This window comes from Chelonoidis abingdonii, chromosome 4, assembly GCF_003597395.2.
Source record: "Chelonoidis abingdonii isolate Lonesome George chromosome 4, CheloAbing_2.0, whole genome shotgun sequence".
NCBI classification, from domain to species: Eukaryota; Metazoa; Chordata; order Testudines; family Testudinidae; genus Chelonoidis; species Chelonoidis abingdonii.
Genome location: NC_133772.1, coordinates 136,133,478 through 136,158,364, shown reverse-complemented (window position 1 = coordinate 136,158,364; position 24,887 = coordinate 136,133,478). Strand labels below are relative to the sequence as shown.

The 24,887-nt window shown below is 39.5% G+C and overlaps 1 protein-coding gene across 2 annotated transcripts in view; it reads left to right on the top strand.

Moving 5' to 3' along the window:
• Positions 1-24,887, top strand: part of AKT1 (AKT serine/threonine kinase 1) — a 103,327-nt gene that overhangs the window by 40,981 nt on the left and 37,459 nt on the right. For both annotated transcript variants that reach the window (XM_032768791.2, XM_032768790.2), the window contains exons 3-5: positions 6,870-6,998; positions 17,147-17,258; positions 23,079-23,226. In XM_032768791.2, the coding sequence (XP_032624682.1) occupies positions 6,870-6,998; positions 17,147-17,258; positions 23,079-23,226 (389 nt within the window). The remainder of the gene's footprint in view (positions 1-6,869; positions 6,999-17,146; positions 17,259-23,078; positions 23,227-24,887) is intronic.

The window sequence follows — 24,887 nt, the reverse complement described above, 5'->3', positions numbered from 1 at the left end:
CTAATTTATAAACATCAAATGTACATACATGTGATGTGAAACTAATTCCCTGTCTGAAAACTGCTTGCTTCTATTTAAAAACACCACCACCACCACAAGGAGGATTGTCAAACCCTTTTCAACAAAATAATCTGTCTTGATTTTAATAAAGTTTATTTTAAAGTGAATGGACAGAATTTGCTTGAACAGCAGACACTAGTTGTAAATCTACATCCCATTCTTCAGTCAGACCAGTGCACATGAGATGGCATCTTTTAAAAACTTCACATCGTTAAGGAAGCTGGCATCTGTTTTGCTGAACTCTTATTGGGCAGACAGGATGCAGACCACTCTTTGCTGCCATTGAAGTTTTATAAATGGGTCATTCTGTTTCTTTGACTGGCGAAACATTAGTACTGCGTTTGGCACAACTTTCATGTTGCACTCAGATAGTAATGTGTGCAATCAAGGAGTGCATTACAATTTTCTCTGTAATATTTGGTGTGTTCAGTTCGTCCATTAATAAAGCTGCTTTTTGATGCTCAGAGCAGAATGCATAATACATTATTTGTCCATAGTTTCCTGATAGTCACTCTAGAACATTTAATATAAGTGGGGGCTTGTTTTTCTCCCAGAGCTTCTAAGCAGGTTCTGGTTAGCTTGGGGCACTAGAAAGATAACAGTCAAATCTGTACTTTTTGTAATCTTGGATTCTTGCTTTGTCAATCTAATTCTTTTTTAAAAAAATCCTCTGTGTGTTCATGAGTTGAGCTAAAATATTTAAAGCAAAAACTGCTTAAATACAGTCTGTTATGAATTAGAGGGTGTGGTGTTGGCTTTGAATGAGCTTGATGCAGCAACAAGCATGCAGCAGTTGGTAAATAAAGATGGATTTTCTTTTGTTCTGCTAGTGCTTGCTGCTCATTATTCTCCACTTACCCTGTAAGCTTCCCAGGGAGTGGCAGCTGTTTCTGATGTTAGACACTTTATCAGTGGTAGACAGCTCCAGATTCAGTAACACTGTTGTGGGGAGGAGAGGAAAAAAAAATAACCCTGCATTATTGTAAATTCTCTGTAGAGTTAACTTTTCATGAACCAAAAGAGTTTCATGTTTAACTTTTTGAAATATTAAAGTGCAAGTATGCTTTGCAGTACATCTTGTAATGAAAAGTGTTTTTGGCATAAGACAGATTTACATAAGTGCATATTAAAGATTTTAATATGCTATATGTGGGAGACAGAGACAAGGCAATAAAATGAAATCGGTTTAACAATCTTTGTGTACATTTACAGAAATGTATAGTTTGGGAATTTTTGCAGTTCAGAAATTGCTTTGGGTAAACATAATGGTGCATAAAGTTTTGACATATTTTTTTCAGCTACCAAGTTGTAGATGAGTTTATTTGAATCCAGCATTTTATATGTAGGATTTATAAAACATACTTTTGCTTTTCTCTCTTTGCACTATTAGCATTCTGGTACTGAAAACAAAGACAACTGCCAAGGCATTACACAAGCAATGGATCACAGAAGAAAAACTGTTTTGCTTTGTAAATTGTTCAGTTTTCTGTGGTGTTTTATTTTTTACTGTTACCTAATAAAACTGCAGTTTTAATTTTTCTTTCACACACCCTTTTGCAGTATCCTGCATCTCTTGCACTTTGAATTTTCTATGTATGGAAACTGTTGGATGTGCAACAGCATGACTAATATAAACCACTTCAGATATCTTTTTACTTACAGTTGTCTTAAAGAAATAAAATCAGGACATAGAACATTTTTTTTAAAAAAGGGGAACTCAGACTTCAAATATGCCCGTGTCCAACACTCCAAACATGAGTGGAAGGAAAGGCTGTTTAATTTTTTTTTTTTTTTAAATCAAGTTTGTCCAGGCATTTTGACATTGCTGTATCTTGTCTGTTTCAGATACTCAAATATCCTATTGTAATTAGTTTCTATTCTAATAAACAGGCAAAATTACATACATAGTTTAAAAAAAAAAGCAAAACTTCACCTCATTTCATACATTTCTATTTATTGTGTTTATTTTTAAAGTTCCAGCTCCTTTACATATAACATCTCTGCTGTTCTGTACTTAAGAATGGTTTCTATAGGGAGATAAAATTTGACAGCTGTCACAGGTAAAGTAGGTTTATATTTTTTAGTAGTTACTATTGCCAATCATAGAAATTTAAACTTGTTTAGCAAGAACAGAAATTTCATAAATGTATTCCTGATTTTTATCTACAAATTTGTGTTCCAGAGTCCTGAATGATCAGACTTCCTAATATTTCATTAATCTATAGATTAAATGTATATTCAAGCTTCTCTAACCACTTTCACATATAACCATGGATAAGTCAATTTCATGCCCATTGGTTACATTTCTGGTTTATCCTGTCACTTCAGAGCCTGTTATGTAATGACACATATGCTGTAGTTACTGCAACGTGCTTTATAATGCTGCAGGTCATCGACATCTTGTTTTTGTACCTACTATTATTTACTGATTGGTTGTACTCTTTGGCACTGGTAAAAAAGCAAAACAAAAAAACCCAACAATTTATTAAGCTCCAGACATAGACCAAGCATAACATTTAAGAAAATTTAGAAATGTACTACTAGTCTGCAAATTAGAAATGCGAATCGGGAAAGAGAACAAGCTACAGTGATGAATTAGTGAAGGTCCCATTCTAAAGAAGAGTATAGAAGGTGGTAACAAAAATCCTAATTCCTCAAGGATTTCTACCTGGAATTTATTGGTGGAACAAAGCTGTAGAGAAAAAATACTGGAGTGATTAAATTTAAACATCAAATAAAACTATAAAATGGCAAAGAGGCAGTAAAATGTGTGTTGCAACAACTCAGTGCAGTTTTGTGTGAAATCCTGCTCATATTTCACTTAGGTTTAATTTTAGATAAAAAAAATTTTCTTCTGAGAACTTTAATGACTAGAAAGAGTTTATGGCAGATTGTCACTCATTTGTAGAAGAGAGAAAGGAAGAGTAAAAATCCCTTGCTGGATCCTGCTCAGGGTGTGACTCAGGCTGTGGTGGGAGGTACAAGCAGCGGCTATTTCTTGCCTGATCCTTTCACTCCAGCCCCCTTCTGTGGGAGGGGACTGGCCAAAGTTACTGGCTAGGTGCATAGCTGGGAGTGAGCTGCTCTGCGAAACAAGTGAAATTACTTCCTCCCCCCCCCCCCCCCCGAGCAATGGGGGAGCGCAGGGGAGGAACATGGACAGAATTCATTCTCTGGTCCTCTCATGGGACATAGCTATACGCCACTCCTCACAAAGGGCAGATTGTAATGCCACATTCTTACTCTTAGTGAATTTGCAGGGTAAAACTATTGTAATTTTGGCTTTAAGTCAGAGTCAGATTTTCACAGGTGCTGAAGACACTGAAGTTGGTGGGAGCTGAGGGAACTTGGCACCTCAGCAAGACACTGTAAGGTACCAAGTTAAATTAAATCCCTTTAATGATGAGCGAGACCCTTTCTCTAGTTCAGGGATTCTCAAACTGGGGGCCGGGACCCCTTGGGGTGGTGAGGTTATGACCTGGGGGGTCATGAGCTGTCAGCCTCCACCCCAAACCCTGCTTCACCTCCAGTATTTATAATAGTGTTAAATATTTTTTAAAAAGTGTTTTTAATTTATAAGGGGGGGGGTCACACTCAAATGCTTCCTGTGTGAAAGGAGTCACCGCTACAAAAGTTTGAGAACCACTGCTCTAGTTCATCATTAAAGGATATCATAAGGATTTCTAAGCCTGAAAACTGACCTACCTTAAAATTGTTAGGGGCTTAGTTCTCCACATTTGAAATTTATTTCCTTGTCTGTTTTTATTTTAAATATGCTATGTATTGTTGGGAGGGGGTGAGGGTTATTTCATAGGGTAAGCTGAAGCATTTATCCTCTGTAAGTGGATATTGGTTATTTTGATGCTCATTACCTGTAGCTGCATGTGCTTTAGTAAATTGAAGAATGTTTTCAGTGCTGGAGATGATGCCAGCCTGGCAGTCCTAGAGAGAACGTCACAAAACAGTGGCAGTCCAGACAGCAGCTGAGCGAGCTGCTCCCAGTCTGCCTTGTCCAGTCATGATGGTGGCTCTTCTCATGTGAGACCCCTGTCTAAAAGATCTCAGCTGAGACCGCCAGCTCATTCTGCTCAGAGTAGGTACATAAACAGCCAGATGGTAGTGACTCTCGGACACTACTGACCTGGGTTGGATTTGAACTGAAGTCTTAGAAGTAAAAGGCTCCATAGCTTATTACTCATTCCCAAGAGTTGCCAGTGTTATGGTAAAGTTCAGATTAAAAAAAAAAAAAAAGGTATATGTAACACCTTGAATGTAAATGTTAAATGGATGAGTTCCTCTGAAATGCCTAAGGTACCTCTGACTATTTCCAAACTTGTTGCAACTGGGGCAAACATACTAGATCAGGGAGTCGGCAACCTTTCAGAAGTAGTGTGCTGAGTCTTCATTTATTCACTCTCATTTAAAATTTCGCGTGCCAGTAACACATTTTAACATTTTTAGAAGGTCTCTTTCTGTAAGTCTATAATATATAATTAAATTATGGTTGTATATAAAGTAAATAGGGTTTTCAAAATGTTTAATAAGCTTCATTTAAAATTAAATTAAAATGCAGAGCCCCCTGGACCAGTGGCCAGAACCTGGGCAGTGTGAGTACCACTGAAAATCACCTTGTGTGCCATCTTTGGCACATGTGCTATAGGTTGCATACCCCTCTACTAGATTGTATGCAGGGTCTTTGTTTTTTTCTGTCTGCAATAACACTTGTATCAGTGCTAATAGATGTTCTCAGACAGTCCCAATACACGGAGATCATCCCTTAAGTCTTGAGCAGACCCTCTCTTCCACTTACCCTGAGTTGTTTTTGCTTTAGAATAAAAGATGAAAAAAGCCATTGTGGCAACAAGCGACAGCCAGCTGTTTGTGTGTCCTGGAGAAATGGGGGAGAAGGTAGGAGAAGGAGCAGAGGGAAGAGGTACCACAGCTGGTGTGAGAAGCAGGGGGAGGCTGCACCACAGAAGGAGAGGTGGGAGAGGGAAAGAGGCAAGGCAGCTGTAGGGGAGTTCCTAGGGCAGAGTACACATCATCATAAAAGAAATCACTTGGGGTGGAAAGCAGAACAGCAGGAGAGGTGCGGTGTGGGTGGGGGATGGGAAGAGAGCTGAATAAAAGAGCCTTGGTCAGTAACCTGTGGTACCTCTTTTTTTATTTTTATTTCTATTTTTATATATATATATTTTTTGTCGTTTTTGTCTATCATCTAATCTGGAGCAAACCAGACAACCAGCAAGGATCACCATATCTTGCTACAGTGAACTCTCCTGTGTGTATGTGCACCTACATGCTTTTTGTAATGAAACTGAATGAAATTAGCAAATTGCAAGTGATGAAGAAAGCTTCTTGGAGCAGAGCCCCTGGATGTGTTTAACACTAAGATTGGCAGCCGCTAGACAAAATGCAATAGAAATAATTCTTCAAAAAGTGCTTGTGTTATGGTGTGCAGAGGCCCTGCTGAGATTGGGCCTCGCTGTGATAGGTGCTGCAGAAATGTGCTGTCAGTCTAAATAGATAAAGGCAAAGGGTGAGAAGGGAGACAGGGGCAGAGTGAGGGGTGGTGATATGCCTAGGGTGACCAGGAGCCTGGTTTTTGACCGGAAAGTCCGATTGAAAGGGGGACCTGGCAGTGTCCAGTCAGATCTACTGACCAGACACCTAAAGTTCGGTTACTGCGAGTGGGGTAGGCAGGGAGACACCGGTCATCACCCCTGCTCCAGCTCCTATTGAGCCAGGGCTGCCTTCTACCTTAGTCAGGTGGCTGCAACTCCCAGCCCTGACTCTGCAGTCAAGTCCCTCTTGACTGTGCCAGGAGGAGGTGGGAGAGGAAGAGTGGATGGGGCAGGGCCTCAGCAGGTGGGGCGGGGCTTTGGGGGCAGAATAGGTGGGGCAGGAGTCCCAAGGTTACATAGCAGGTCAGTAGTAGATCTGGGAATGGAACCCATGTTTTCTGTATCCCAGCCCAGTGCCCTGTCAAGTAGACCGCTCTGCTTCCCTAGTAAATAATTAAGAGATGATCTTTGTAGTCACTGTTACTTCTGTTGCCAGGAGTTGTGTGTGTGTGTGTGTGGCTGGCTGTATTGTTTGTGCGTAACTATATATTTTCTCCGCAAAACATTCGTATGACCAGTGGCATGGTATGCTGTAGGGATGTTTTCTTCAGAAAAGAGAGAGCAAGCACTTTGAAGGACCATTGGAACTTTTGCATATTAAAAGTTATGTTTTTACTGTTCACATTGCGATCTCTCCTGTGCTCCATTCTTTTAGATCATTGAGTGATGTTATGTAACTTAAGTGGAGAATTGCCTTTTTATGCTCTAAAAATTATTGTTGCTTTGATAAAGCAGTTGACTAATTACTAAATTACTCACCATTGTTTAAAATTCTTGCACTGCAAAATGTAAATGGAAAAAGATGTCTCCACGTGTCAGTATGAAAAATGACAATGGCAAAAATAATACATACGACATCTGCTCTGGTTTTTAAATTTTAAATTGCATTTAAGGCAGATATTGCAGAGTTTGAATGAAATAGGCATAAATGGGGGAAATATAGCTCTTTACTTTTTATGAAGTTCCATTTTACGGTTAAATCCACTGTCAATATCTGAATTGATGCCTATATTTTTCCGTTGTTTGCAGCAGAACAAACAATGTATTAAAATGCCTTCTGTATTAAGAGGATGTACAGTATCAATATTTTATTTTAAAGAAGTTCTCATTGGAATTCTGGAACATGAGGAGTTAGGATGGAATATATGAAATATTTTACTGTCTTTTCTGCTCTGTTTTTTCCAGGAGAATACATAAAGACATGGAGGCCAAGGTATTTTCTGTTGAAGAACGATGGCACGTTCATTGGCTACAAAGAGCGGCCGCAGGATGTTGACCAACGGGAATCCCCTTTAAATAATTTCTCCGTAGCTCGTAAGCATTTTCACAGGCACACTCATTCTTGCTGTATGGGTTTTACAGAATTATTGTAAGCATATGCTTCATACACAATATCTTTCATGTTAAATCAAAATCCGCTCAAGACAAATGTTCTATGAAAACGTAAGTTTTCATTTTATGCAATATTAGATTTTGCAGTGTTAATCTGATTTGTAGTTTTGAAGTACAAATGATTAATGCAAAGATGTGATTGCATTTACTTTATGTAATTCACTGTTATTTTTCAGTCTCTTTTCTATTTGAAATTACTAATTGTTGTTTATAGTTACAGTAAAAAGTACTGTTTTACTATTTTTACGTTTATTCTTCTTGTATTTTGTACATTAGGAGAAATAGCTAATGTTTAAGCCCTGATTCAGCAAGGTACTTAAACATTACTAATCCCATTCAGTAGTATAAGATTAAGAATGTTGCACAATCGGGGCTTTCTACCCTAAACTACATGTTTGCTGTTTGGATATGGTCCTAAATGTGTTGAAATCAATGGGATTCTTTCCATTTACTTCAACGAGCATGAGATCAGGCCCTGAAATTGATGGAATATGTTTAATTTTTTTTTTTTATTGTAAAGTCAAAATTGTGTGTCAGGGCACCAAGAGAATTTCTGGGCTCAGGGGATAATAGAAATTGGTCCTCTTCATACTGATGCCACATACAAGAACTCTCAATTATGCCTCTGATCTGCACGTAAGCCCCCCAACAAGGAGTGTGGCAGAAGAAACTGAATAGAATTCCTTTCTCCCGGACATTCTTTGCCGTGTTCGTAGAAATGTATGGCTGGAAGGCACCGTGAGAAGGCACCAAGTCCAGCCCCCTGTGCTGTGGCAGGGACAAGTAAACCTAAACTGTCTCTGTCTAAACAATCCACAACCTTCCTTAGAAGTCTATTCCAGAGTTTAACTACCCTTGTAGTTAGAAAGTTTTTTCTAATATCTAACCTAAATCTCCTTTACTGCAGATTAAACCCATTACTTCTTGTACATCTTCAGTGAGTATGGAGAACAATTGATCACCATCCTCATTATAAAAGCCCTTAACATATTTGAAGACTGTTATCAGGTCCCCGTTTCCCCCCTAACCTTCTTTTCTAAAAACTAAACACCCAGGATTTTTTAACCTTTCTTCAGGTCAGATTTACTAAACCCTTTTTATCATTTTTGTTGCATTCATCTAGATTCTCTCCAATTTGTCCACAACTTTCCTAAATTGGACACAGCACTCCAGCTGAGGCCTCATCAGTGCCAAGTAAAGAAGGACAATTATCTCCTGGGTCTTATATGCAATACTCCTGTTAATATACTTCAGAATTTTGGCCTTTTTTCACAGCTGCATCACATTGGTGTGTCTCATTCAGTTTGTGATGCACCATAATCCCCAGATATTTCTGCAGTACTGCCATCTATCCTGTTGTTCTCCATTTTGTAGCTGTGCATCTGATTTTTCCTTCCTAAGTGAGGTACTTCGCACTTGTCTTTATTGAGTTTCATCCTGTTAAATTCAGACAATTCTCCGCTTTATCGAAGTTGTTTTGAATTCTAATCCTGCACTCCAAAGTGTGTGCAACCCCTCCCAGTGAGGTGTCATCTGCAAATTTTATAAGAATACGCTCAACTCCATTGTCCAAGTCATTTAATGAAAATGTTGAATAGTACTGGACCCATGACTGACCCCTATGGAACCCTACTAGAGTCACTCTCCCAGTTTGACAGTGACCCATTGGTAACTACTCTCTGAGGACAGTCTTTCAACTAGGTGTGCACTCGTCTTATAGTAATTTCATTTCGACCACATTTCCCTAGTTTCCCTGTCAAAGAAAGAAATGAGGGTGGTTTGGCAGGATTTGTTCTTGACAAATCCATGCTGGCTATTCCTTATAATCCTGTTATCCTCCAGGTGCTTGGTTGTTTACTGATTTGTTCCACTATCTTTCTAGGTATCAAAGTTAGACTGATTGGTCTATAATTCCCTGAGCCCTCCTTGTTGCCCTTCTTAAATATAGGTACTTTGTTTGCTCTTCTCCAGTCATCTGGGACCTCACTCATCCTCCAGGAGTTCTCAAAGATAATAGCTAATGGTTTTGAGATTGCTTCAGCTAGTTCCTTAAGTGCCCTATGATGAATTTCATCAGGCCCTGCCGACTTGAATACATCTAACTTATTTAAATATTCTTTAACCTGTTCTTCCCCTATTTTGGCTTCCGTTTCATCTTATTGTCTGCTACTCTTTCTCAGTGTCTATATTCCTCATGCCGATATGCAGTCCGCGCTTCATTTCACCTCACTTCCCATAGCTTTGCAAATGGAATCGTGTAGCATTTGTTATAAACAGTGCTTCATTGAGCGTCCCTGCCTGGTAGGCTGGGTAGTGAAGTTCTGCCTGAGGAGCAGCAGTGGGCACTCCATACGTTGAGGGGGGAACTTGCACATCTAGAAGGAGATAGATGCCTTTTAAAGATTAGGTACAAAAATGAATCTCCAATCAGATTTCCTCTAGGGCATCCTGAGCAGGGCCGGCTCCAGACACCAGCCTACCAAGCACGTGCTTGGGGCGGCACCTTGGGACGGGGTGGCGTTCGGGCTTTGTTTTTGTTTTTTTTTTGGTTCAGCCAGATGACGCTGGAGCGGGGGAGGGGGGTGGCCTTGGGCAGCGCGGGGCTGAGGGGGCGGGGACTTGGGCGGCGCAGTGCGGTGCTCGGGAGGGGCAGGGGGCTTGGGCAGCGCGACGCTCGGGGACAGGGACTTGGGTGACGCGACACTCGGGGAGGGGTTCGGTGACGCAGCGCTCACAGGGGCGGCGCGGTGCTCACGGGTGTGGGGCAGCCCCCCCCTTTTTTTTTTGCTTGGGGCGGCAAAAATGTTAGAGCCGACCCTGATCCTGAGGCCTATTAAAACACAAGAAGGTCTTGGGAATTATTGCTCTGTACCATCCATTTGCATGTCAGCCCTGGTACCTGTGTGCCCAACAGGTGTCTGGTCACTTATTTTATTATATTTTAAGGTGCGTTGAGGCTAGGAATAAAAAACAAGCATGTTATCACAAGTTGCATCAGTCCAGAATGACAGAGTGTGTGTTAGCGGCCTTTTGTCTTGCCAAGCCAGTCCCGAGAGAGATTTGATTAATATTTTCACCTCAGCAATGACAGAACCTATAATGCTTCGCTCTTTATGCTGATTTTTCCTTACAGGTCAGCAAAGTAAAGAAAGCAGCAGAAAGCCATTAAATCCTAGGCTTTGTCTATACTGGCAATTGAACTTTTGTTGTTCAGAGGTGATGGTAACCCCCCCCCACCACCTGAAAGACAAAAGTTTTGCCAATGAAAAGCACTGGTCCGAACAGCGCTTTGTCAGAGGAGCTACCGCCACTCGTTGAGGGTAGAAGTGTTTTGTCAGTGGGAGAGTTCTCTCCTGCCGACAACCAGCAGCTACACTGCACATCTTTTAGCGGCATGGCTGTAGTGGTACAGCCGTTCGCTAAAAGGTGCATTAGCCCTAGACTGTCTTTTCAAGCACTTGATATGTACCCAGAAAATTTTAACACCTTCGTTAAGTTTCTGCTAAGTGTATTTTTATGGTAATTATTTAGGAAAGGTCAGTGCTAAGGTCTGAAAATGGTGAACGTTGCCTTCTTTCTTCTGCTTTTCTTCCATAACTCATTAAGGAGTGGTTAACTTATTCCTTAGTTGAGGGTTCTGATGATTTTTGGCAGATCAAGCCTGTTGGTCCAGGCATATATAACAAGTTCATTGTCATGGTATCAGAGCATCTTACAGACAGACACAGGTCCACCATAGGGTGTAGCATCCAGGCCAGATAGGGGAGTTGGAGGAAAGGTGTTCTTAGTAGTTGTTGGTATTTGGAAATACAGTGGCAGTGAAGAGTCTAAGAGGATCCTAAGACTGCAAACTAACTTGATAATCAATGGGCAGACTTCTTTGCTTGAGACAGTGACTGTAGTTTGAGCTAGTTGTTGAAAATACCATGAACACATCACAACTGTCCTACATCCTTTGTTGGCTTCAAATCAAATTCATGGGAATGGTCCTTATATTCGTAGCGCTCCATGGCCTGGATCCAGGATACCTAAAAGACCATCTAAAGCTCTGGGACAAAGACTATGGTTGACAACTATGCTCTTTTGGCCCAGTGGAACTCTTATTATTGAGAGTAGAGGTCATCCATGTGGGAGACAGAAACCTCACCCCTTTCCGCACCAAGTGCAAGGCACACTTCTTTGATCTTGCCTTCTCTAATACAAACACATAGCAACAGGCATATTCATTTGGGGAAAAAACCCTACGAAAATAAGACACACGTCTGCACATGTTTCTCCTTCTAGGGAGAGAGTGAGAGAACAAACACGTGACCAGTGTGTAGTCACATTGCTTAATGCACTACTGGAAGGCTTTCAGATACTACAATGATGAGTATGGTATAAAAAGCTATATAGACTAGAATATCTCTTCCATCTTGCTCAGATTTATCTTTGTTCAACTACTTGTCATTGAGGCACTGGACTCTGGCCCTTCAAATAGAACTGGGAATCACCTGCATACTGTTGTCATTTGAGATCCAGTTATGTTACAGTCTTGTCTCTCTGAGCCTGCTCACTCCTCTCCCCCCCCAAATCTGATGGCCTACTTTCATTTATCTTGGATTAGAGTCTGGCAGTCTGTGAAGCATGCTTGTAGTTGGGTAAAGGGACTGCCAAAATGTATAAAGCTAACTCAGGCTTCCTTTGCAAGTATCAGATGAAGAACACAGCCCAAAATACAATTTTCACTCTGCCAGTGGGATTCATACAGCTAGCAGTGGCTCGGGGAAGGTTGATAATAGCCAAAGTGGGGACAAGCTTGCCCCAGAGTGTTACATACAAACTTTTCAATTCATTTTTCAGTAATTTCACAACTCCAAATGTTTGCTATTTAGTGAAATTCAACAAAGTGGCTATTTCTCTGTTAAAAACTTGTGAAATTGCAGATTTTTCATGGCAAAACTACCCTTGCTCAAAAATTACACTCTGCTACTGCCGGAAATCTTCACGTTTTCCATTAGAAAACAGCTCAGTTTTCACTCAAAGTGGTCTAACAGTCGAGAAGAAATGATTTTAAATGAAAATAGGGCCATTTTCATATTTGTAATGAAATGAAAAAACTCAAATATTGAGTTCCAGCTTTGTTGTGAATAAGTTGCACCCCCTTCCGTGAGGAAGAAAAAATAAGATGGTGGATCCGATACTAACCACATTTCTGCACAGTAGGTGCAGAAATAGAAGTTGTATCTACAGTTTTGCAATCTGCAAGTCCCTCACTACCCTAAGATCAGTCCTAGACTCTCATGCTTCAGATCGAATGGGGTTTGATCCCATTACTGTCTATGAAAGCATGTCTGAAAAGCCGCTTCTGTAAAATCAGTCTTATCTTTATTTAAAAAAGGAAAAAAGAAAAAGTCCTGCTTTTCCTATGCCTGCTTTAAATTTTGAAATGTCCATTCATCTGTTTATGTAGTTCAAGGATACGGTTTGGAAATTTTCTCCCATAAAATACTTGTTGGTGATTTGAATTTATTCCATCAAAACTAATGCCTAATCCTTCTGAGTGTGCAACTCCGACAGATTTGCAGGATTGGATCTCTGCTTTTATTGGTAATTTATTTTGTTTTTCCTTCACTACCAAGAAAGGTGAGATAAGAGACCTTATAGCAAATAAGTGTTAATGCAGAACTTTTCTGAAATAATCTCAAACATTCCAAAGATCATGCAGGCAAATAACAAATAAGTTCTATTGCTATAAACAGCTTAGGTTAGTGGAATTCATAGAATCATAGAATATCAGGGTTGGAAGGAACCTCAGGAGGTCATCTAGTCGAACCCCTGCTCAAGGCAGGATCAATCCCCAGACAAATTTTTATCCCAGTTTCCAAAATGGCCCCCTCAAAGATTGAACTCACAACCCTGGGTTTAGTAGGCCAATGCTCAAACCACTGAGCTATCCCTCCCCCCCCAGTTCATATATTGATGGTAATCTCTGATTATCACACACATCTCCATATTAGATTATAACCCTCCTTTAAATTATGCATCTGAAAGAGGTAATTTATAGAAAAAATTAACATGAAAATAGAGACCCTGCTACAAGGAACAGATTATTTTTCCTGTCATCAAAATGTGGGTGGACTATGTTCTGTATAAGAGGTTTTGTTGCATTGCGTATATGACAACTGCAGTCGCCCATATAAACTAGTAGTTTTATGGGCAGGACTGTGTATCTGTGGCCAAGAATTCAGTGTTCTGGACCTTTTGTACAAGATGATCAGATTCCAGTAGATAACTTGACTTTATCAGCAATCTCCAGGCCCAGTGAATTTAAATACCTTGCTGACTCTGGGTATAAGGTGGCATTCAGAACTCTGTTCTCACTTGCGCCTTGCTATCGTATGGTTAGGTCTATCCAGTAGCACAGAAAGAAGGCTTGCTATGAGACAACATTCCTTATTTGCCTTTTCAAACCGTCTTTTTCACCAGACTGCTCTTCTTACGGTCTGTCCTTTTTCTGTTTTTACTTTTTCATTTATAAAAAAGCAAACAAACAAAAAACAAAACAGTGGGGAGTGAAGGATTCTTCCTTGACATTATTGGTTTAAAATGTGATGTCATTAAATAGAGAGCAGAGTTTGACACCTTCATCACAAATAATCTGGCTTTTATCTTAAGTGCTAGGGAAGCAAATATTGTGACATTTTAGAAAGTCACTAGGATAATACTAAGTGTCTTTCAAATACAAAATGGTAATTTGCATTTGAATGCCTTGGTGTCTGTTCCTGTTGAAACAATTTCTCTGTCCTACTTATTTTAAGACCAAACGCCAAGAAAGAATCAAGAGGTTCATTTTTTTAAACAGGCTGCAGTTTATAGTACAGACTTTGTTGCAAATGGGGAATAGTGGTATTGATCCGTTTGACAGGACTGACTGTTTTCTAAGTGGCCAAGTGATCCTCAGCTGATATTGGAGGTGTGAGGTTTTTTCATAGCAGAACATAAAAATGTGATATCAATCATATGTAGTATCATTGGGCCAGTAATAATTTTTTATTTATGCAGTGGTAGAGGTGTGCATGGTGCTGTACAGACTTAGAAAAAGTGGTAACCTGTCCTGAGTAGTTTGTAAAGTACCACAAATGGCATTGTGTCAGATTTAAAGATTTTTTTTTTTTCAGAGAGGTATTTCCTGGGTTCATCGATAAAATAAAGTCCAGGAGACTCAGCTATGTCTGGAGGAAATTGGGTAGTAACTTAATTTATTTTTTAAAAAAATCTGTATGGTACAGTACTTTAGTGTACTGCAAGTTAAAAATAAAGATTTCTGCATTTTGTGATATGTGCTGTTATGATTGAGCAGGGTAATTAGACAGCATATTGTTCACCAAACAAAACACTTCTGTGTGACATACTTGAATTATAGTGGTTATTAACTGACAAATCTCTATTATTCATCTTGCTGCATGCTTTAAAGATTGCTGGATCAGCAAGCTTAACAAATATCAATGGACAGTGCTGATTTAGACGAAATGTGTTGATATTTAATTGCTCTCGTTCTCTGTATTGAAAAGCATAGCATAGTTTGTTATGCTGAAGTTAAGTAGTTAATTTTTGTTTTTATGGTGACTTACAGAAATATTTACCCTACTAGCTGAAAATATCTATTCATAGGTATCAAGTAGTGTAGCAAGTGGGTCCATGACAAGGACATTGAGTAAATACTTGTAAAAAGAAAATATTTATTTAATAGTCTTTTAAAAATAATATTGAGCTGCAGGATACACAGAACAGACAACTCATCATTTTTAAACTCATTAGCTGTAGCTCGTATTATTATTTGAATTATACATTAGTATTTAGAGGCCTCAGCAAAGATCAGTGCTCCACTGTGTTCAAACACATAGTCCCTACTCAAAGAGAACACAGTCTAACTAGATAAGACAGACTAAAAATAAGAGGGGAAACAGGCAAAGAGAGGTAAAGTGACTAGCCCAATGTCACACCACAGGTCAGTTGCAGAGCTGGAGGTAGAAACTCAGTCCACAGTCCTATCGACTGGACCACGCTAACTCTTATCATAGTATACAGTGTAAACTACAGTTCCTTAAAAGATGGTGGCAGCTACAGGAACACATGCAGTAGAGGTGGGTGCAGCATAATAAAAGCATAACTGCATCTGTTTGTGGTGGTTCTTTAATGTTCATTTTTCTAGGGAATGAGGAAATGCTGTTTATCACATACAAACCTTTCCATGACTCATTAATAAACTTTCTCGTTTCCTATTGCGGTCCTTTAGTAGGACACAGTATAACCTCAGCATGCTATTAAAGAAAAATTAGATTTTCTTGTGATTAAAAAATGCAAAATGACTTGTTGAAAAGCTTATAATTTCAGCAGCAAATGAGGCATGAAATATACTGCCAAAAATACAGAACCTAAATACGCCGGCTGTAAATATTTAATCTTACAGACAATGTGCTAATTAAAGGCTTGAATTTAAAATGGGACACTCTTAAGTTTTCACAATAATAAAATTTGTCTAACAGTGCTAGAGTGAATACTCTTAAAAACAGAATGTATCCAGAATGACAGTACACATTACTAAATTGTATCTTACTGAAGGTGGAACCTGGTAGAAGCTTTAGTAGCAAGTAGAGATGTCTTCTTGACTTTTTATAGGACCTTTGGTTTACTATGAAGTTTATTTTAGAGCTTTAAGACCAAATAATAGTGAGGCAGTGCTTTCAGAAAGCGCTGAACAAGAGACTTGATGCTGGAACACGAACAGCTACATTCAAAAACTCTTCCCTTTTTTTCTTCTTTTTTTTGGTCCTTTTTGTTTTTAGTTGGGTAATGAGGTTCTCATTAGAAGGAGGAACTTTATTATTATTATTAGAGTTCTGCTGAATGTAGTTCAGAAAACTAGGTACAAAAAATGTCTTAAAATAGCCTGAAGATTGCTACTTAATTGAACTTATTTGAGTTTGTTCAGCTTACAGCAGCCATTCTGCTATTAAGGAGCATCATCAATGTCAGCCCCAAATTTGAAGGATCTTAAAGCTGTCTGTCCCATGAGAAATGTCCGTAAAATACTAAATGTGGCTTGGAAAGAAAGAAAAAAAAGGACCACTTCGTTCCTAAGAGATGCAGAAATAATTTTGTGAAGAAAGTGCTGTATGTGAATGATGGTATAAGGAATCCACTTTATGGTTTTTGGATGTTATGAAATGATCTATACTTCTGGGGACTTGTTAGTTTAGATTGTGTTGTGGGGAAGGGATAGCTCAATGGTTTGAGCATTGGCCTGCTAAACCCAGGGTTGTGAGTTCAATCCTTGAGGGGGCCATCTAGGGAACTGGGGTAAAAATCTGTCTGGGGTTTGGTCCTGCTTTGAGCAGGGGTTGGACTAGATGACCTTCTGAGGTCCCTTCCAACCCTAATCTTCTATGATCTGCAGGGGTGAAAGCTGTCACCAGAGTTTAACATGGGTGTCTACACATCCATTGTCCAAGTGTTCTTTTTAAGCTAAGAAGGTCCTTTTTGGAATGCCCCCTTGTGTTCTGCCCTTGGTAATAAGGACTGGACATACTTTCCTCCAGAGACTTTTGTTGATCTTTCTGTTAGCCACACGAGTCTTTATGGAAGAAGCACTGCAAACACACTCTCTGCTAACTTCTTCAGAGCTATGGGCCTATTCCTATGTGACTGAAGCTGATGAGGGCTTTGCCATTAACCTCAGTGGATGCCATAATCAGACCCATTGTGAACTGCCCCTGTCATGTGCTCTGCTCCCAACAATCAGGGGAATGTGGGACCTGAGTTTGGATCTCTGGTGGTATTACACTGTACGGTCTGCTCTGAAAGCTTTAAATAGATAAATAGAACTTGATTCAAGCAAAGCTTATATGACGTTCTACTGAGTTATTTATTGGTTTCATCAGCATAGCAAACTGTCTTATGTCTCCTAAAGAAGTACTTAGAGATTTCTGTGGCTGATTAATTGCAACAGTTCGCTAGATAAGAATAAAGACAAATGATTATTTAAACCTGCTTATGTACCATGACTTTTTCTTCCTTGGTTGTGGTAGAATGCCAGCTGATGAAGACAGAACGACCTAAACCAAACACATTCATCATTAGATGCCTCCAGTGGACTACAGTAATTGAAAGAACATTTCATGTGGAGACTCCAGAGGAGCGGTATGTTTCATTCATATTTAATACATAAACTACTTGCAAAAGCAGATGTGAATGTTCAGCGCTATTAGTGCAGTCCTTGCAAAAGCTCTGATTTCTCAGATGACATAGGTCTAGACCAGGGGTAGGCAACCTATGGCACTTATGCCGAAGGCAGCACGCAAGCTGATTTTCAGGGTCACTCACACTGCCCGGGTCCTGGCCACCGGTCCGGGGGGCTCTGCATTTTAATGTAATTTTAAATGAAGCTTCTTAAACATTTTAAAAACCTTATTTACTTAACATACAACAATAGTTTAGTTATATATTATAGACTTATAGAAAGAGATCTTCTAAAAACGTTAAAATGTATTACTGGCATGCGAAACCTTAAATGAGAGAGAATAAATGAAGACTTGGCACACCGCTTCTGAAAGGTTGCCGACCCCTGGTCTAGATTCTAATAGGTTTATGTTTTCAAAAGTCCAAATGATCATGGAAGTCACAATTTTGGGGTGGTCCAACCTGAGAGGCCTCTGGCTTGGTTTTTTCAGAGGGTGGGTGCTCGGCATTACTGAAAATCAGGCCCCATACTAGTTGTTGTTTTTCTGGCTCTCCTCACATAAGAAATAAAGGTTCTCCCATCTTGAGATTACTGGAGAGAGGTCAGCACAAAGCAAAACAAAGACCTCAGCAGAGTTGAGCTATCTCAGCCTACTGACCCTTTTTGAGGACATCTTTTTAAGGAACAAGTGAGTTGTATTGCTGCCACCTGCTAATGGGTTATATAAATAAGAGGATAAAAGTGATGACAGAGAAGTACTATGCTGCTGCAGGAGACTTGTATTTCAGCTGTTGAAGGAAACAGAGCTGAAGAATGTATCCTGCACTCTGACTAGTGAAGAATTGATCTCTTACCTCCTGAGAGAACAGAACAGAATCCCAGCCGTTCAGCTGTTGAATTCAGATTATTCTGGTATCATTGTGAGGTATTTAAAATCCCAGTCCTCCCTATGTGTGACACAGGCACAATATTTGTCTTTAAGTTCGGCACATTTTTACCTGGTTCTCTTTAGCTTATTTTCTACTTAGTCTTTCATTCATTGATTCAAGTTGGTCATATTTGTAGCTTATGATTCTGTTATGATGACATGAGGAGGATGAAAACAAACTAAAGCAAAGTAAATTATGTGTTTTCTTTTATCGCTTTGTAGCAAATGGCCCCAAAAGTGACTGAGACACCTTCCATTTCAGGGAGATTGCATTTCAGTCCTATTTTTGTCCCTCCCAACCAATTAGGCTGCATCCAGGGTGGATAAAAATCGGATTTTTTTAATATAAATTGAATTTTTTTGATAAATGTTTTCCTCAAAAAACATTTTATCTAAAGATAGTTTTAATTAAGATACCTTATAGCTCAAAGATATCGTATAGGGGAATAGGGATTATAAATTCTAATTCTGTAGTATGAGGCTATATATTCATGTAATGTTTAAGAAAAGTTTTGTAAATGAGTTCCAATAGTGCATGGATTAGGACCCAATCTTATGGGGTTTCAGGGGCTTCTGTGTAGATTATTTAGGTTAATCTACACAGAAGCCCCTTTCTATCTACTCAATGGGACTTAGTGCTCAGTCTAGAAAGTACCATCAGAGATGCTTAGTTTTGCAGCAGTTCTCAAACTGGATTTGTCTCTCTAGAGGTAACATGCTTGTTAACAGCAAAAATGGTTTTAAATAAATAATATATAGAGGTGAGAAATAACAGACCTCAACTGTATTGCCCCTCTGCAGATTGTGTACGCAGAGTCAATCCCTTACCTCTTTCTCTTTAAAAGTGAAAGGTTTCCATAAGTGCAAAGACTAGAAGCTTGTTGGGGGCTGAATAGATCTGGACAAGGAGAAGAAGACTGGAGATAAATGTGAGAAGGGAGGGACATATGCTTGTTTTGTTAAAACATATGTTTGCTGTCAAAGAAAAAAATCCAGAATACTTAATATTATTGTTTTAGTTAAATAAAACAATTTAAATGTCTGTCTGAGGATCTCCTCCTAATACAGCATGACAAGAAAATCCTCCAAATATCAGTGATTAACCTGTTGAATTGGAGATAGTTCATCTCCCAATTACTCACTGCAGTGTATAAATACCTGCTTCAATTACCTTTGGTAAATGAAATAACCAAACAATCATTCATTTTCTGATATAGCTGTAAAACGAATTTGAAAAGTTTTCAAAATAAATCACTTAAAAATGTATTGTGTGAACCTTCGAAAAATGAAACCTACATCTATCTCTGAGTTGTGCAGAATATGTATTAAGGTTATAACAACCAACAAGAATTGTAGAAATTCATGATTAATTCAAATCCACCCTGGCTGCATCACATCCTGGGACTGCTCATACGAGTCATCTGTTGAACATACGTCTAAAGGTACATCTACATTTGTGGTGGTGTGTAGAATACACTCACTGCGTGCCCAGCTAGAATGGTATAAATAACAGTGTAGATGGCTTAGGTGAATAGAGTAGAGTGTCCTACACACCTGAACCCCAAGGTATATATATACTGTATGTGGTGCTCTGCATGCCCAAGCAGTGCTTCCCATATCAACACTGCCATTTTTAGCAGTGTAGCATCCTGCTGTTGGAGCCTTTTCCTGCTGCAGTGCATGGGGAAAGGCTCCATCAGCAGGGATCTGCTGGAAACTTTCCCCACTCCCAGAGCCTTTCACTGCCTCGTGTAACTTTACACTGCAGTGAGTGTGGACACAGCCTGCCGTTCACTGTGGCTTCTAGCTACATGTTGCCTACACGCCTCCGCCAGTGTACACAGGATCTAAGGGTGAAATCCTGGCCCCAGTGAAGTCAGTGGCATTTCACACACAATCAATAAAAGAGAGCTAAAATTAGGCTTAAAAGTAGATGTAGCTTGAACGTCCTTTTATCCTTTAAACCCAAAAGCTGCTTTTAAGAGGGAAATGGAGAAATGTGAACACAAATGGAGGAAGGATGTTTTCTTTGTAATGGTTATTTTTAATGTTTAGAGGTGGGGCATAAAGACAGGCATTCCTGATGTTGAAGAAAAATTTGTGCCTTTGTTCAGAAACTGTTATTCCGGGTGCAAATGTGATGTGCTTTCCCACGTCTTGGCATCTCAAGGGCCTCACCTCAAGACTCCAGTGTCTGAGGATCTTCTGAGCAAAGGTTGATCATGCAAGTTAAGGCTGCCTTGTACAAAATCCACAGGTTTTGCTAACATCACTCCACATCTCATCTTGGAGGATAGGCAGATATTCTCCAGACAGAGAATACTAAATTGGACAAAATTTGCCTAAAGAAACTAGATAGGACAACTGTATTATTAAGACAGTGAAAAATTCAAGGTACTGCAGGGCGAGAGTGAGGAGTGTCCAAGGTAATGCCAGTGTAGCTGCTATAGTTTTAATTAGAATTTTATGCCAGATACTCTGTCTTGCCTGGACCTTGTGTGTGTTTTTTTCCTATTTTATTTTTCAAACTGAAGTTCAGCTGTTTTGAAAGATGTACTTCTAAAGCTAATTTTTGCAATGGCCCTTCAAAAATGCACCTGGGAAATATATCTCCCTGGATTCTGTGTGTCTGCCTGTAAACTACTTACTGTAGTGTGTTCACTCTAGTGCATATTTGCAGGTGCAGTTGTGGAGGTGTCTTTGAAAAATGTGATGCTTTGTATGTTACGATGAAGTGGAAACAGCAGTATCTGCATTTTAAATATTTTTAACACTTGCTTCTTATTAAGAAGATCTTTTGAAGAAATGTCAGTGTAATAATGGGACCCTGTGCTGCAGACTCACTCTTTCCAGAATGTTAGAATTAAATGCTCTCAATTACTTTTCCCTGTCTAGCTGTAGGGTGAGATTTTCCAGAGTGTTTAGCATTGGTCTGTCTCTGCTCCAGTTGTAGTTACTGGGAGTTTTTTTGCCTGTGATTTTAGTGGGAGCAGAGTTAGGCCAATGGCAAATACTTCTGAAAATCTTTTGTAAATTGGATACTCCTGTGCAGCATTTATTATTATGTTAATCACAGAACATTTCACATGTAGCTGTTTCAATATTGAATAAATAGGTTGTGAAAATGTGGGTGTTGATATTAACTGGTGAAGCGGTGTCATTCAGTAAAGATTTCTGAAATTCATCAGCTTTTCAATGGTGTTTCCTTTGGCTTCATTCTGTTCTTTGTCAGGAATTGTGCTGTAAATAAATCTAGAAAATGAAGTCTATGGAAACAGTTTAAAAAGAAGCATGTTTCTGTTTTTAGCTCTGTCCTGGCTTCAGTCAGTGAATACTGCTTACCAAGTGCAAATTTGATTTTAAAGACAAAGAAGTGGGCCAGTCCAATAGGTTTGCCGGGCTTTTCACAGCCATTTAGAATATCTAACCTTGGCTCTTGTCCATTGGTATCAAGAGTTTGGGTGTATTAGGGACATAGCAAGCTCATCTCCTAAGGGCTAGTGTGCTGGCCAGGGTATGTTAATTAACCTCTCGTAACCATGACCTTTTTCCTAGTGTGAATACATTACAACACCTTTTAACTTGACAGAGAGGTCAAGGTGAAGGATAGGCTTTTTACCTGAGTACACCTTCACCCGCTTATTTGAAGTAGAAGGCACTGCAATTTGTCCAGGGTAGGAAAAAGGTTGTGGCTAGACTGAGGTAAGTTAATAAACCAACTGAATCGCAACCCATTTTTCTAATGTAGGTAAGTGCTCAGTAGAAACCTCTTAAGGTTCACCAAAAAAACCCAACATTTTTTCCTTCGCTGCTAATTACCACTTTTGTCAATCTACCGACACCCAAACTTAATCCACTTTATTTTTTGTTTTGGCCTTTCTAGCAAGTTGGGGGTAAGGATGAGGGAAAATACTTGACATGGTTACAGTTACAAATTTAAAATAAACTATTGTTTGTATGCGAGTTGTTGTTGTTTTGGTAGACTTGCATTGAAATGAACCAGAAGGCAAGAGCATTCACTCCAGTAGCTTCCTACAATGTGAAATTTCCCACAAGACGCTTTCACTGCAATTGGAGTCGTCTTCAAAGGAGTAGAGAGGCAGTAGTAGAGCATCCATTGCTGAAACAATTGTGTACACTTGTCTGTAACCTAGTACCTGCATCTAAGATCAAAAATACTATCTTGGGGGGCGGGGGAATCCCAAAGCAGGGAGAGAACAACCAACAAAAGCAGAGATCTTTTGTGAAACGCTACAGTTGTATTGTATACAAGCATTGTAACACATTTAGTGTCTTCTCTGACAGCCCAAGAACCCTGGGCAACGTTATCTGGTAATGGAAAACATATTCATTTAAAAAATGGCATGTGTGTGATGAGTTGTCACTATGTGTCAAACTCTTGCATATTTTTGTTACAACGTACTGTGAAAAAGCGAGGGTATGTTAAATAGCTCTGTGCTGTGGAGGTGCCTTGTAGCTTTTTGGCTTTGGCAGGCCTAATGTTGAGATGTAATGTGTGTATCTTTAGACCATGTGTTGCCCTAAAGATTGAATGTGCATTTTAGAAATTTTGCTATATACTGAAGGTCCTAGTTATTGTATTCATATTGCAGGGACTTGAGTCATCTCCTGTTTCTAAAATAATTAATAGCTGTAATAATGGATATATACATTAAAAGTGTTTTTTTGAAAACCAACTTTTATATCTTAAAAACACATGGGATTTTTCACCATTCATTGAATTGGTTTGACATTATCAGATAATCACACTTTATTCTTTTGTGACTCTTGCCGAGGCAGATGGTAATCTGAGGTCATGAATAACAAATGTCATTTGCTTACATTTTCTCAGGGAAGAATGGACAAAAGCCATCCAAACAGTAGCAGACAGCCTTAAAAAACAGGAGGAGGAAATGATGGATTTTAGATCTGGTTCCCCTAGTGATAATTCAGGTGCTGAAGAAATGGAAGTTTCTATGACAAAACCAAAACATAAAGTGGTAAGTTAGTATAGCAGGATCAGTGTTTTTAAAGGGGACCTTGTTACATGTGCACACCTAGCTGATGCCACAGCTCCAAGCTTTGAGTCCAGCATCAGCTGTCAGCCAGTAATCCTTTATTAGATCCTGAATAATTATAAGGGAAGGGGCACTATTAGGTTTATTGAATGCAAGCGAGAGGCAGCCATTAAGACTCCTCCCCCCCGCCCGCCCATAGCAATATATTTTGTTTCTGAGAAGATCCTACCCTGTAAATTGTAGTAAGACTTTCTTCTATGTCCTTGCCTCTCTTTCTTCCATTTGTTCCCAGAGTTGTGCCTGTGTTTTGGGAAAATGAACCAGAAGCATCTTGGCTGTCAAATTGCATCATTAATGAACATGCACCGTAGGCTTTGACGTTTGGTTATGCTACAAAATTACATTTATACCAACCTGGGCAACTATCCATATGCCACTCTGAACCATGGCTGCCATCAGTTTAACATGACCCCTACTAATTGGGCCCTTAGCATCTTGCCAGAGGATTCCAGTAGGATGCTGCAGGACCTCACTAGCTTAGCCAGTGTGCCATGGAGGTAGTGGAGAGTTTCTCAGCTATGGTGCGCTGATTCACTCTGAGTAAGGATCGGTCTGAATGACTGTTGAGATCAGGGGTAGTCAATAGGTGGTTCATGGGCCAAATCCAGACTGCCAGATGCATTTGAATGGACCCCGAAATCTTTTTATTTACTTCTTGTTATCGTCGTTGTTGTTTTTTAATGATTTTCTCTGGAGTCTGGACCTTGACTATATCTTGACCAAGAAATTTGGGCCTTGACAAAGAAAATTGACTACCCCTGGTTTAGATCCTGAAACCAATTGTCCCACACAACCAAAAGTACAGTCTTGCTTTTGTTAATGCAGTTCAAAGTGAACTAAACCAGTCCTAGCAGAGCATGCATTGTGGAAGTAGAGTTTGTCATGTTTTCAGTCAGAGAAAAAGAAAGCTGTTATCAGGAGCATCTCTTACTCCTTTCTAGCAAGGAACTTGTGAGCCCCTGGATACACAGACCTTCTGTCGCACTCTTGGCACTGCCCCTTGAAGACGCTGGAATAGGATCCAAGAGACCAACCCTTTCCTATTTTCCCTCCACCTTTTTTAATAGAAAATAAACAAGAATGAGAAAGATAGTCCATGTGCAATGTGGTTTCTGCACATTTTCTATCCCCATTCTGTGGGTCACAGCAAGGCTGATCCCCCATAAATATGGGGAGACTTATTCTCATGTCAAAACGTCAGAGCAGGAATCGGACTGACAGATCTTTAGAATGAGAGATGTGGGTGGCCTTCCTAAGCTTGCTCACTGACATAGGCTGCATGGCCAAAACACCTATTTTGGCTCTTACCTATCTCACATAAAGAATTTCTCAGTTAAATAGAGGAGGGTTTTTTGTTTGTTTGTTTGTTTTATTAAGCAATTCAGTGGGTTTGAAATGTCATATCCTTGGAATTGTAACAATCATATTCTTTTTGAAGAACTAGTTTCTGATTTTAACTCTCTAGAAGCAAATCATAAATGGTATGTGCATCATTTTAACTGACCAAAATGGTCAGTTCATCTACTTAGGACACTATTTACATGTATTATGAAGTTGATCATGACCTATATTTAACTTAAATA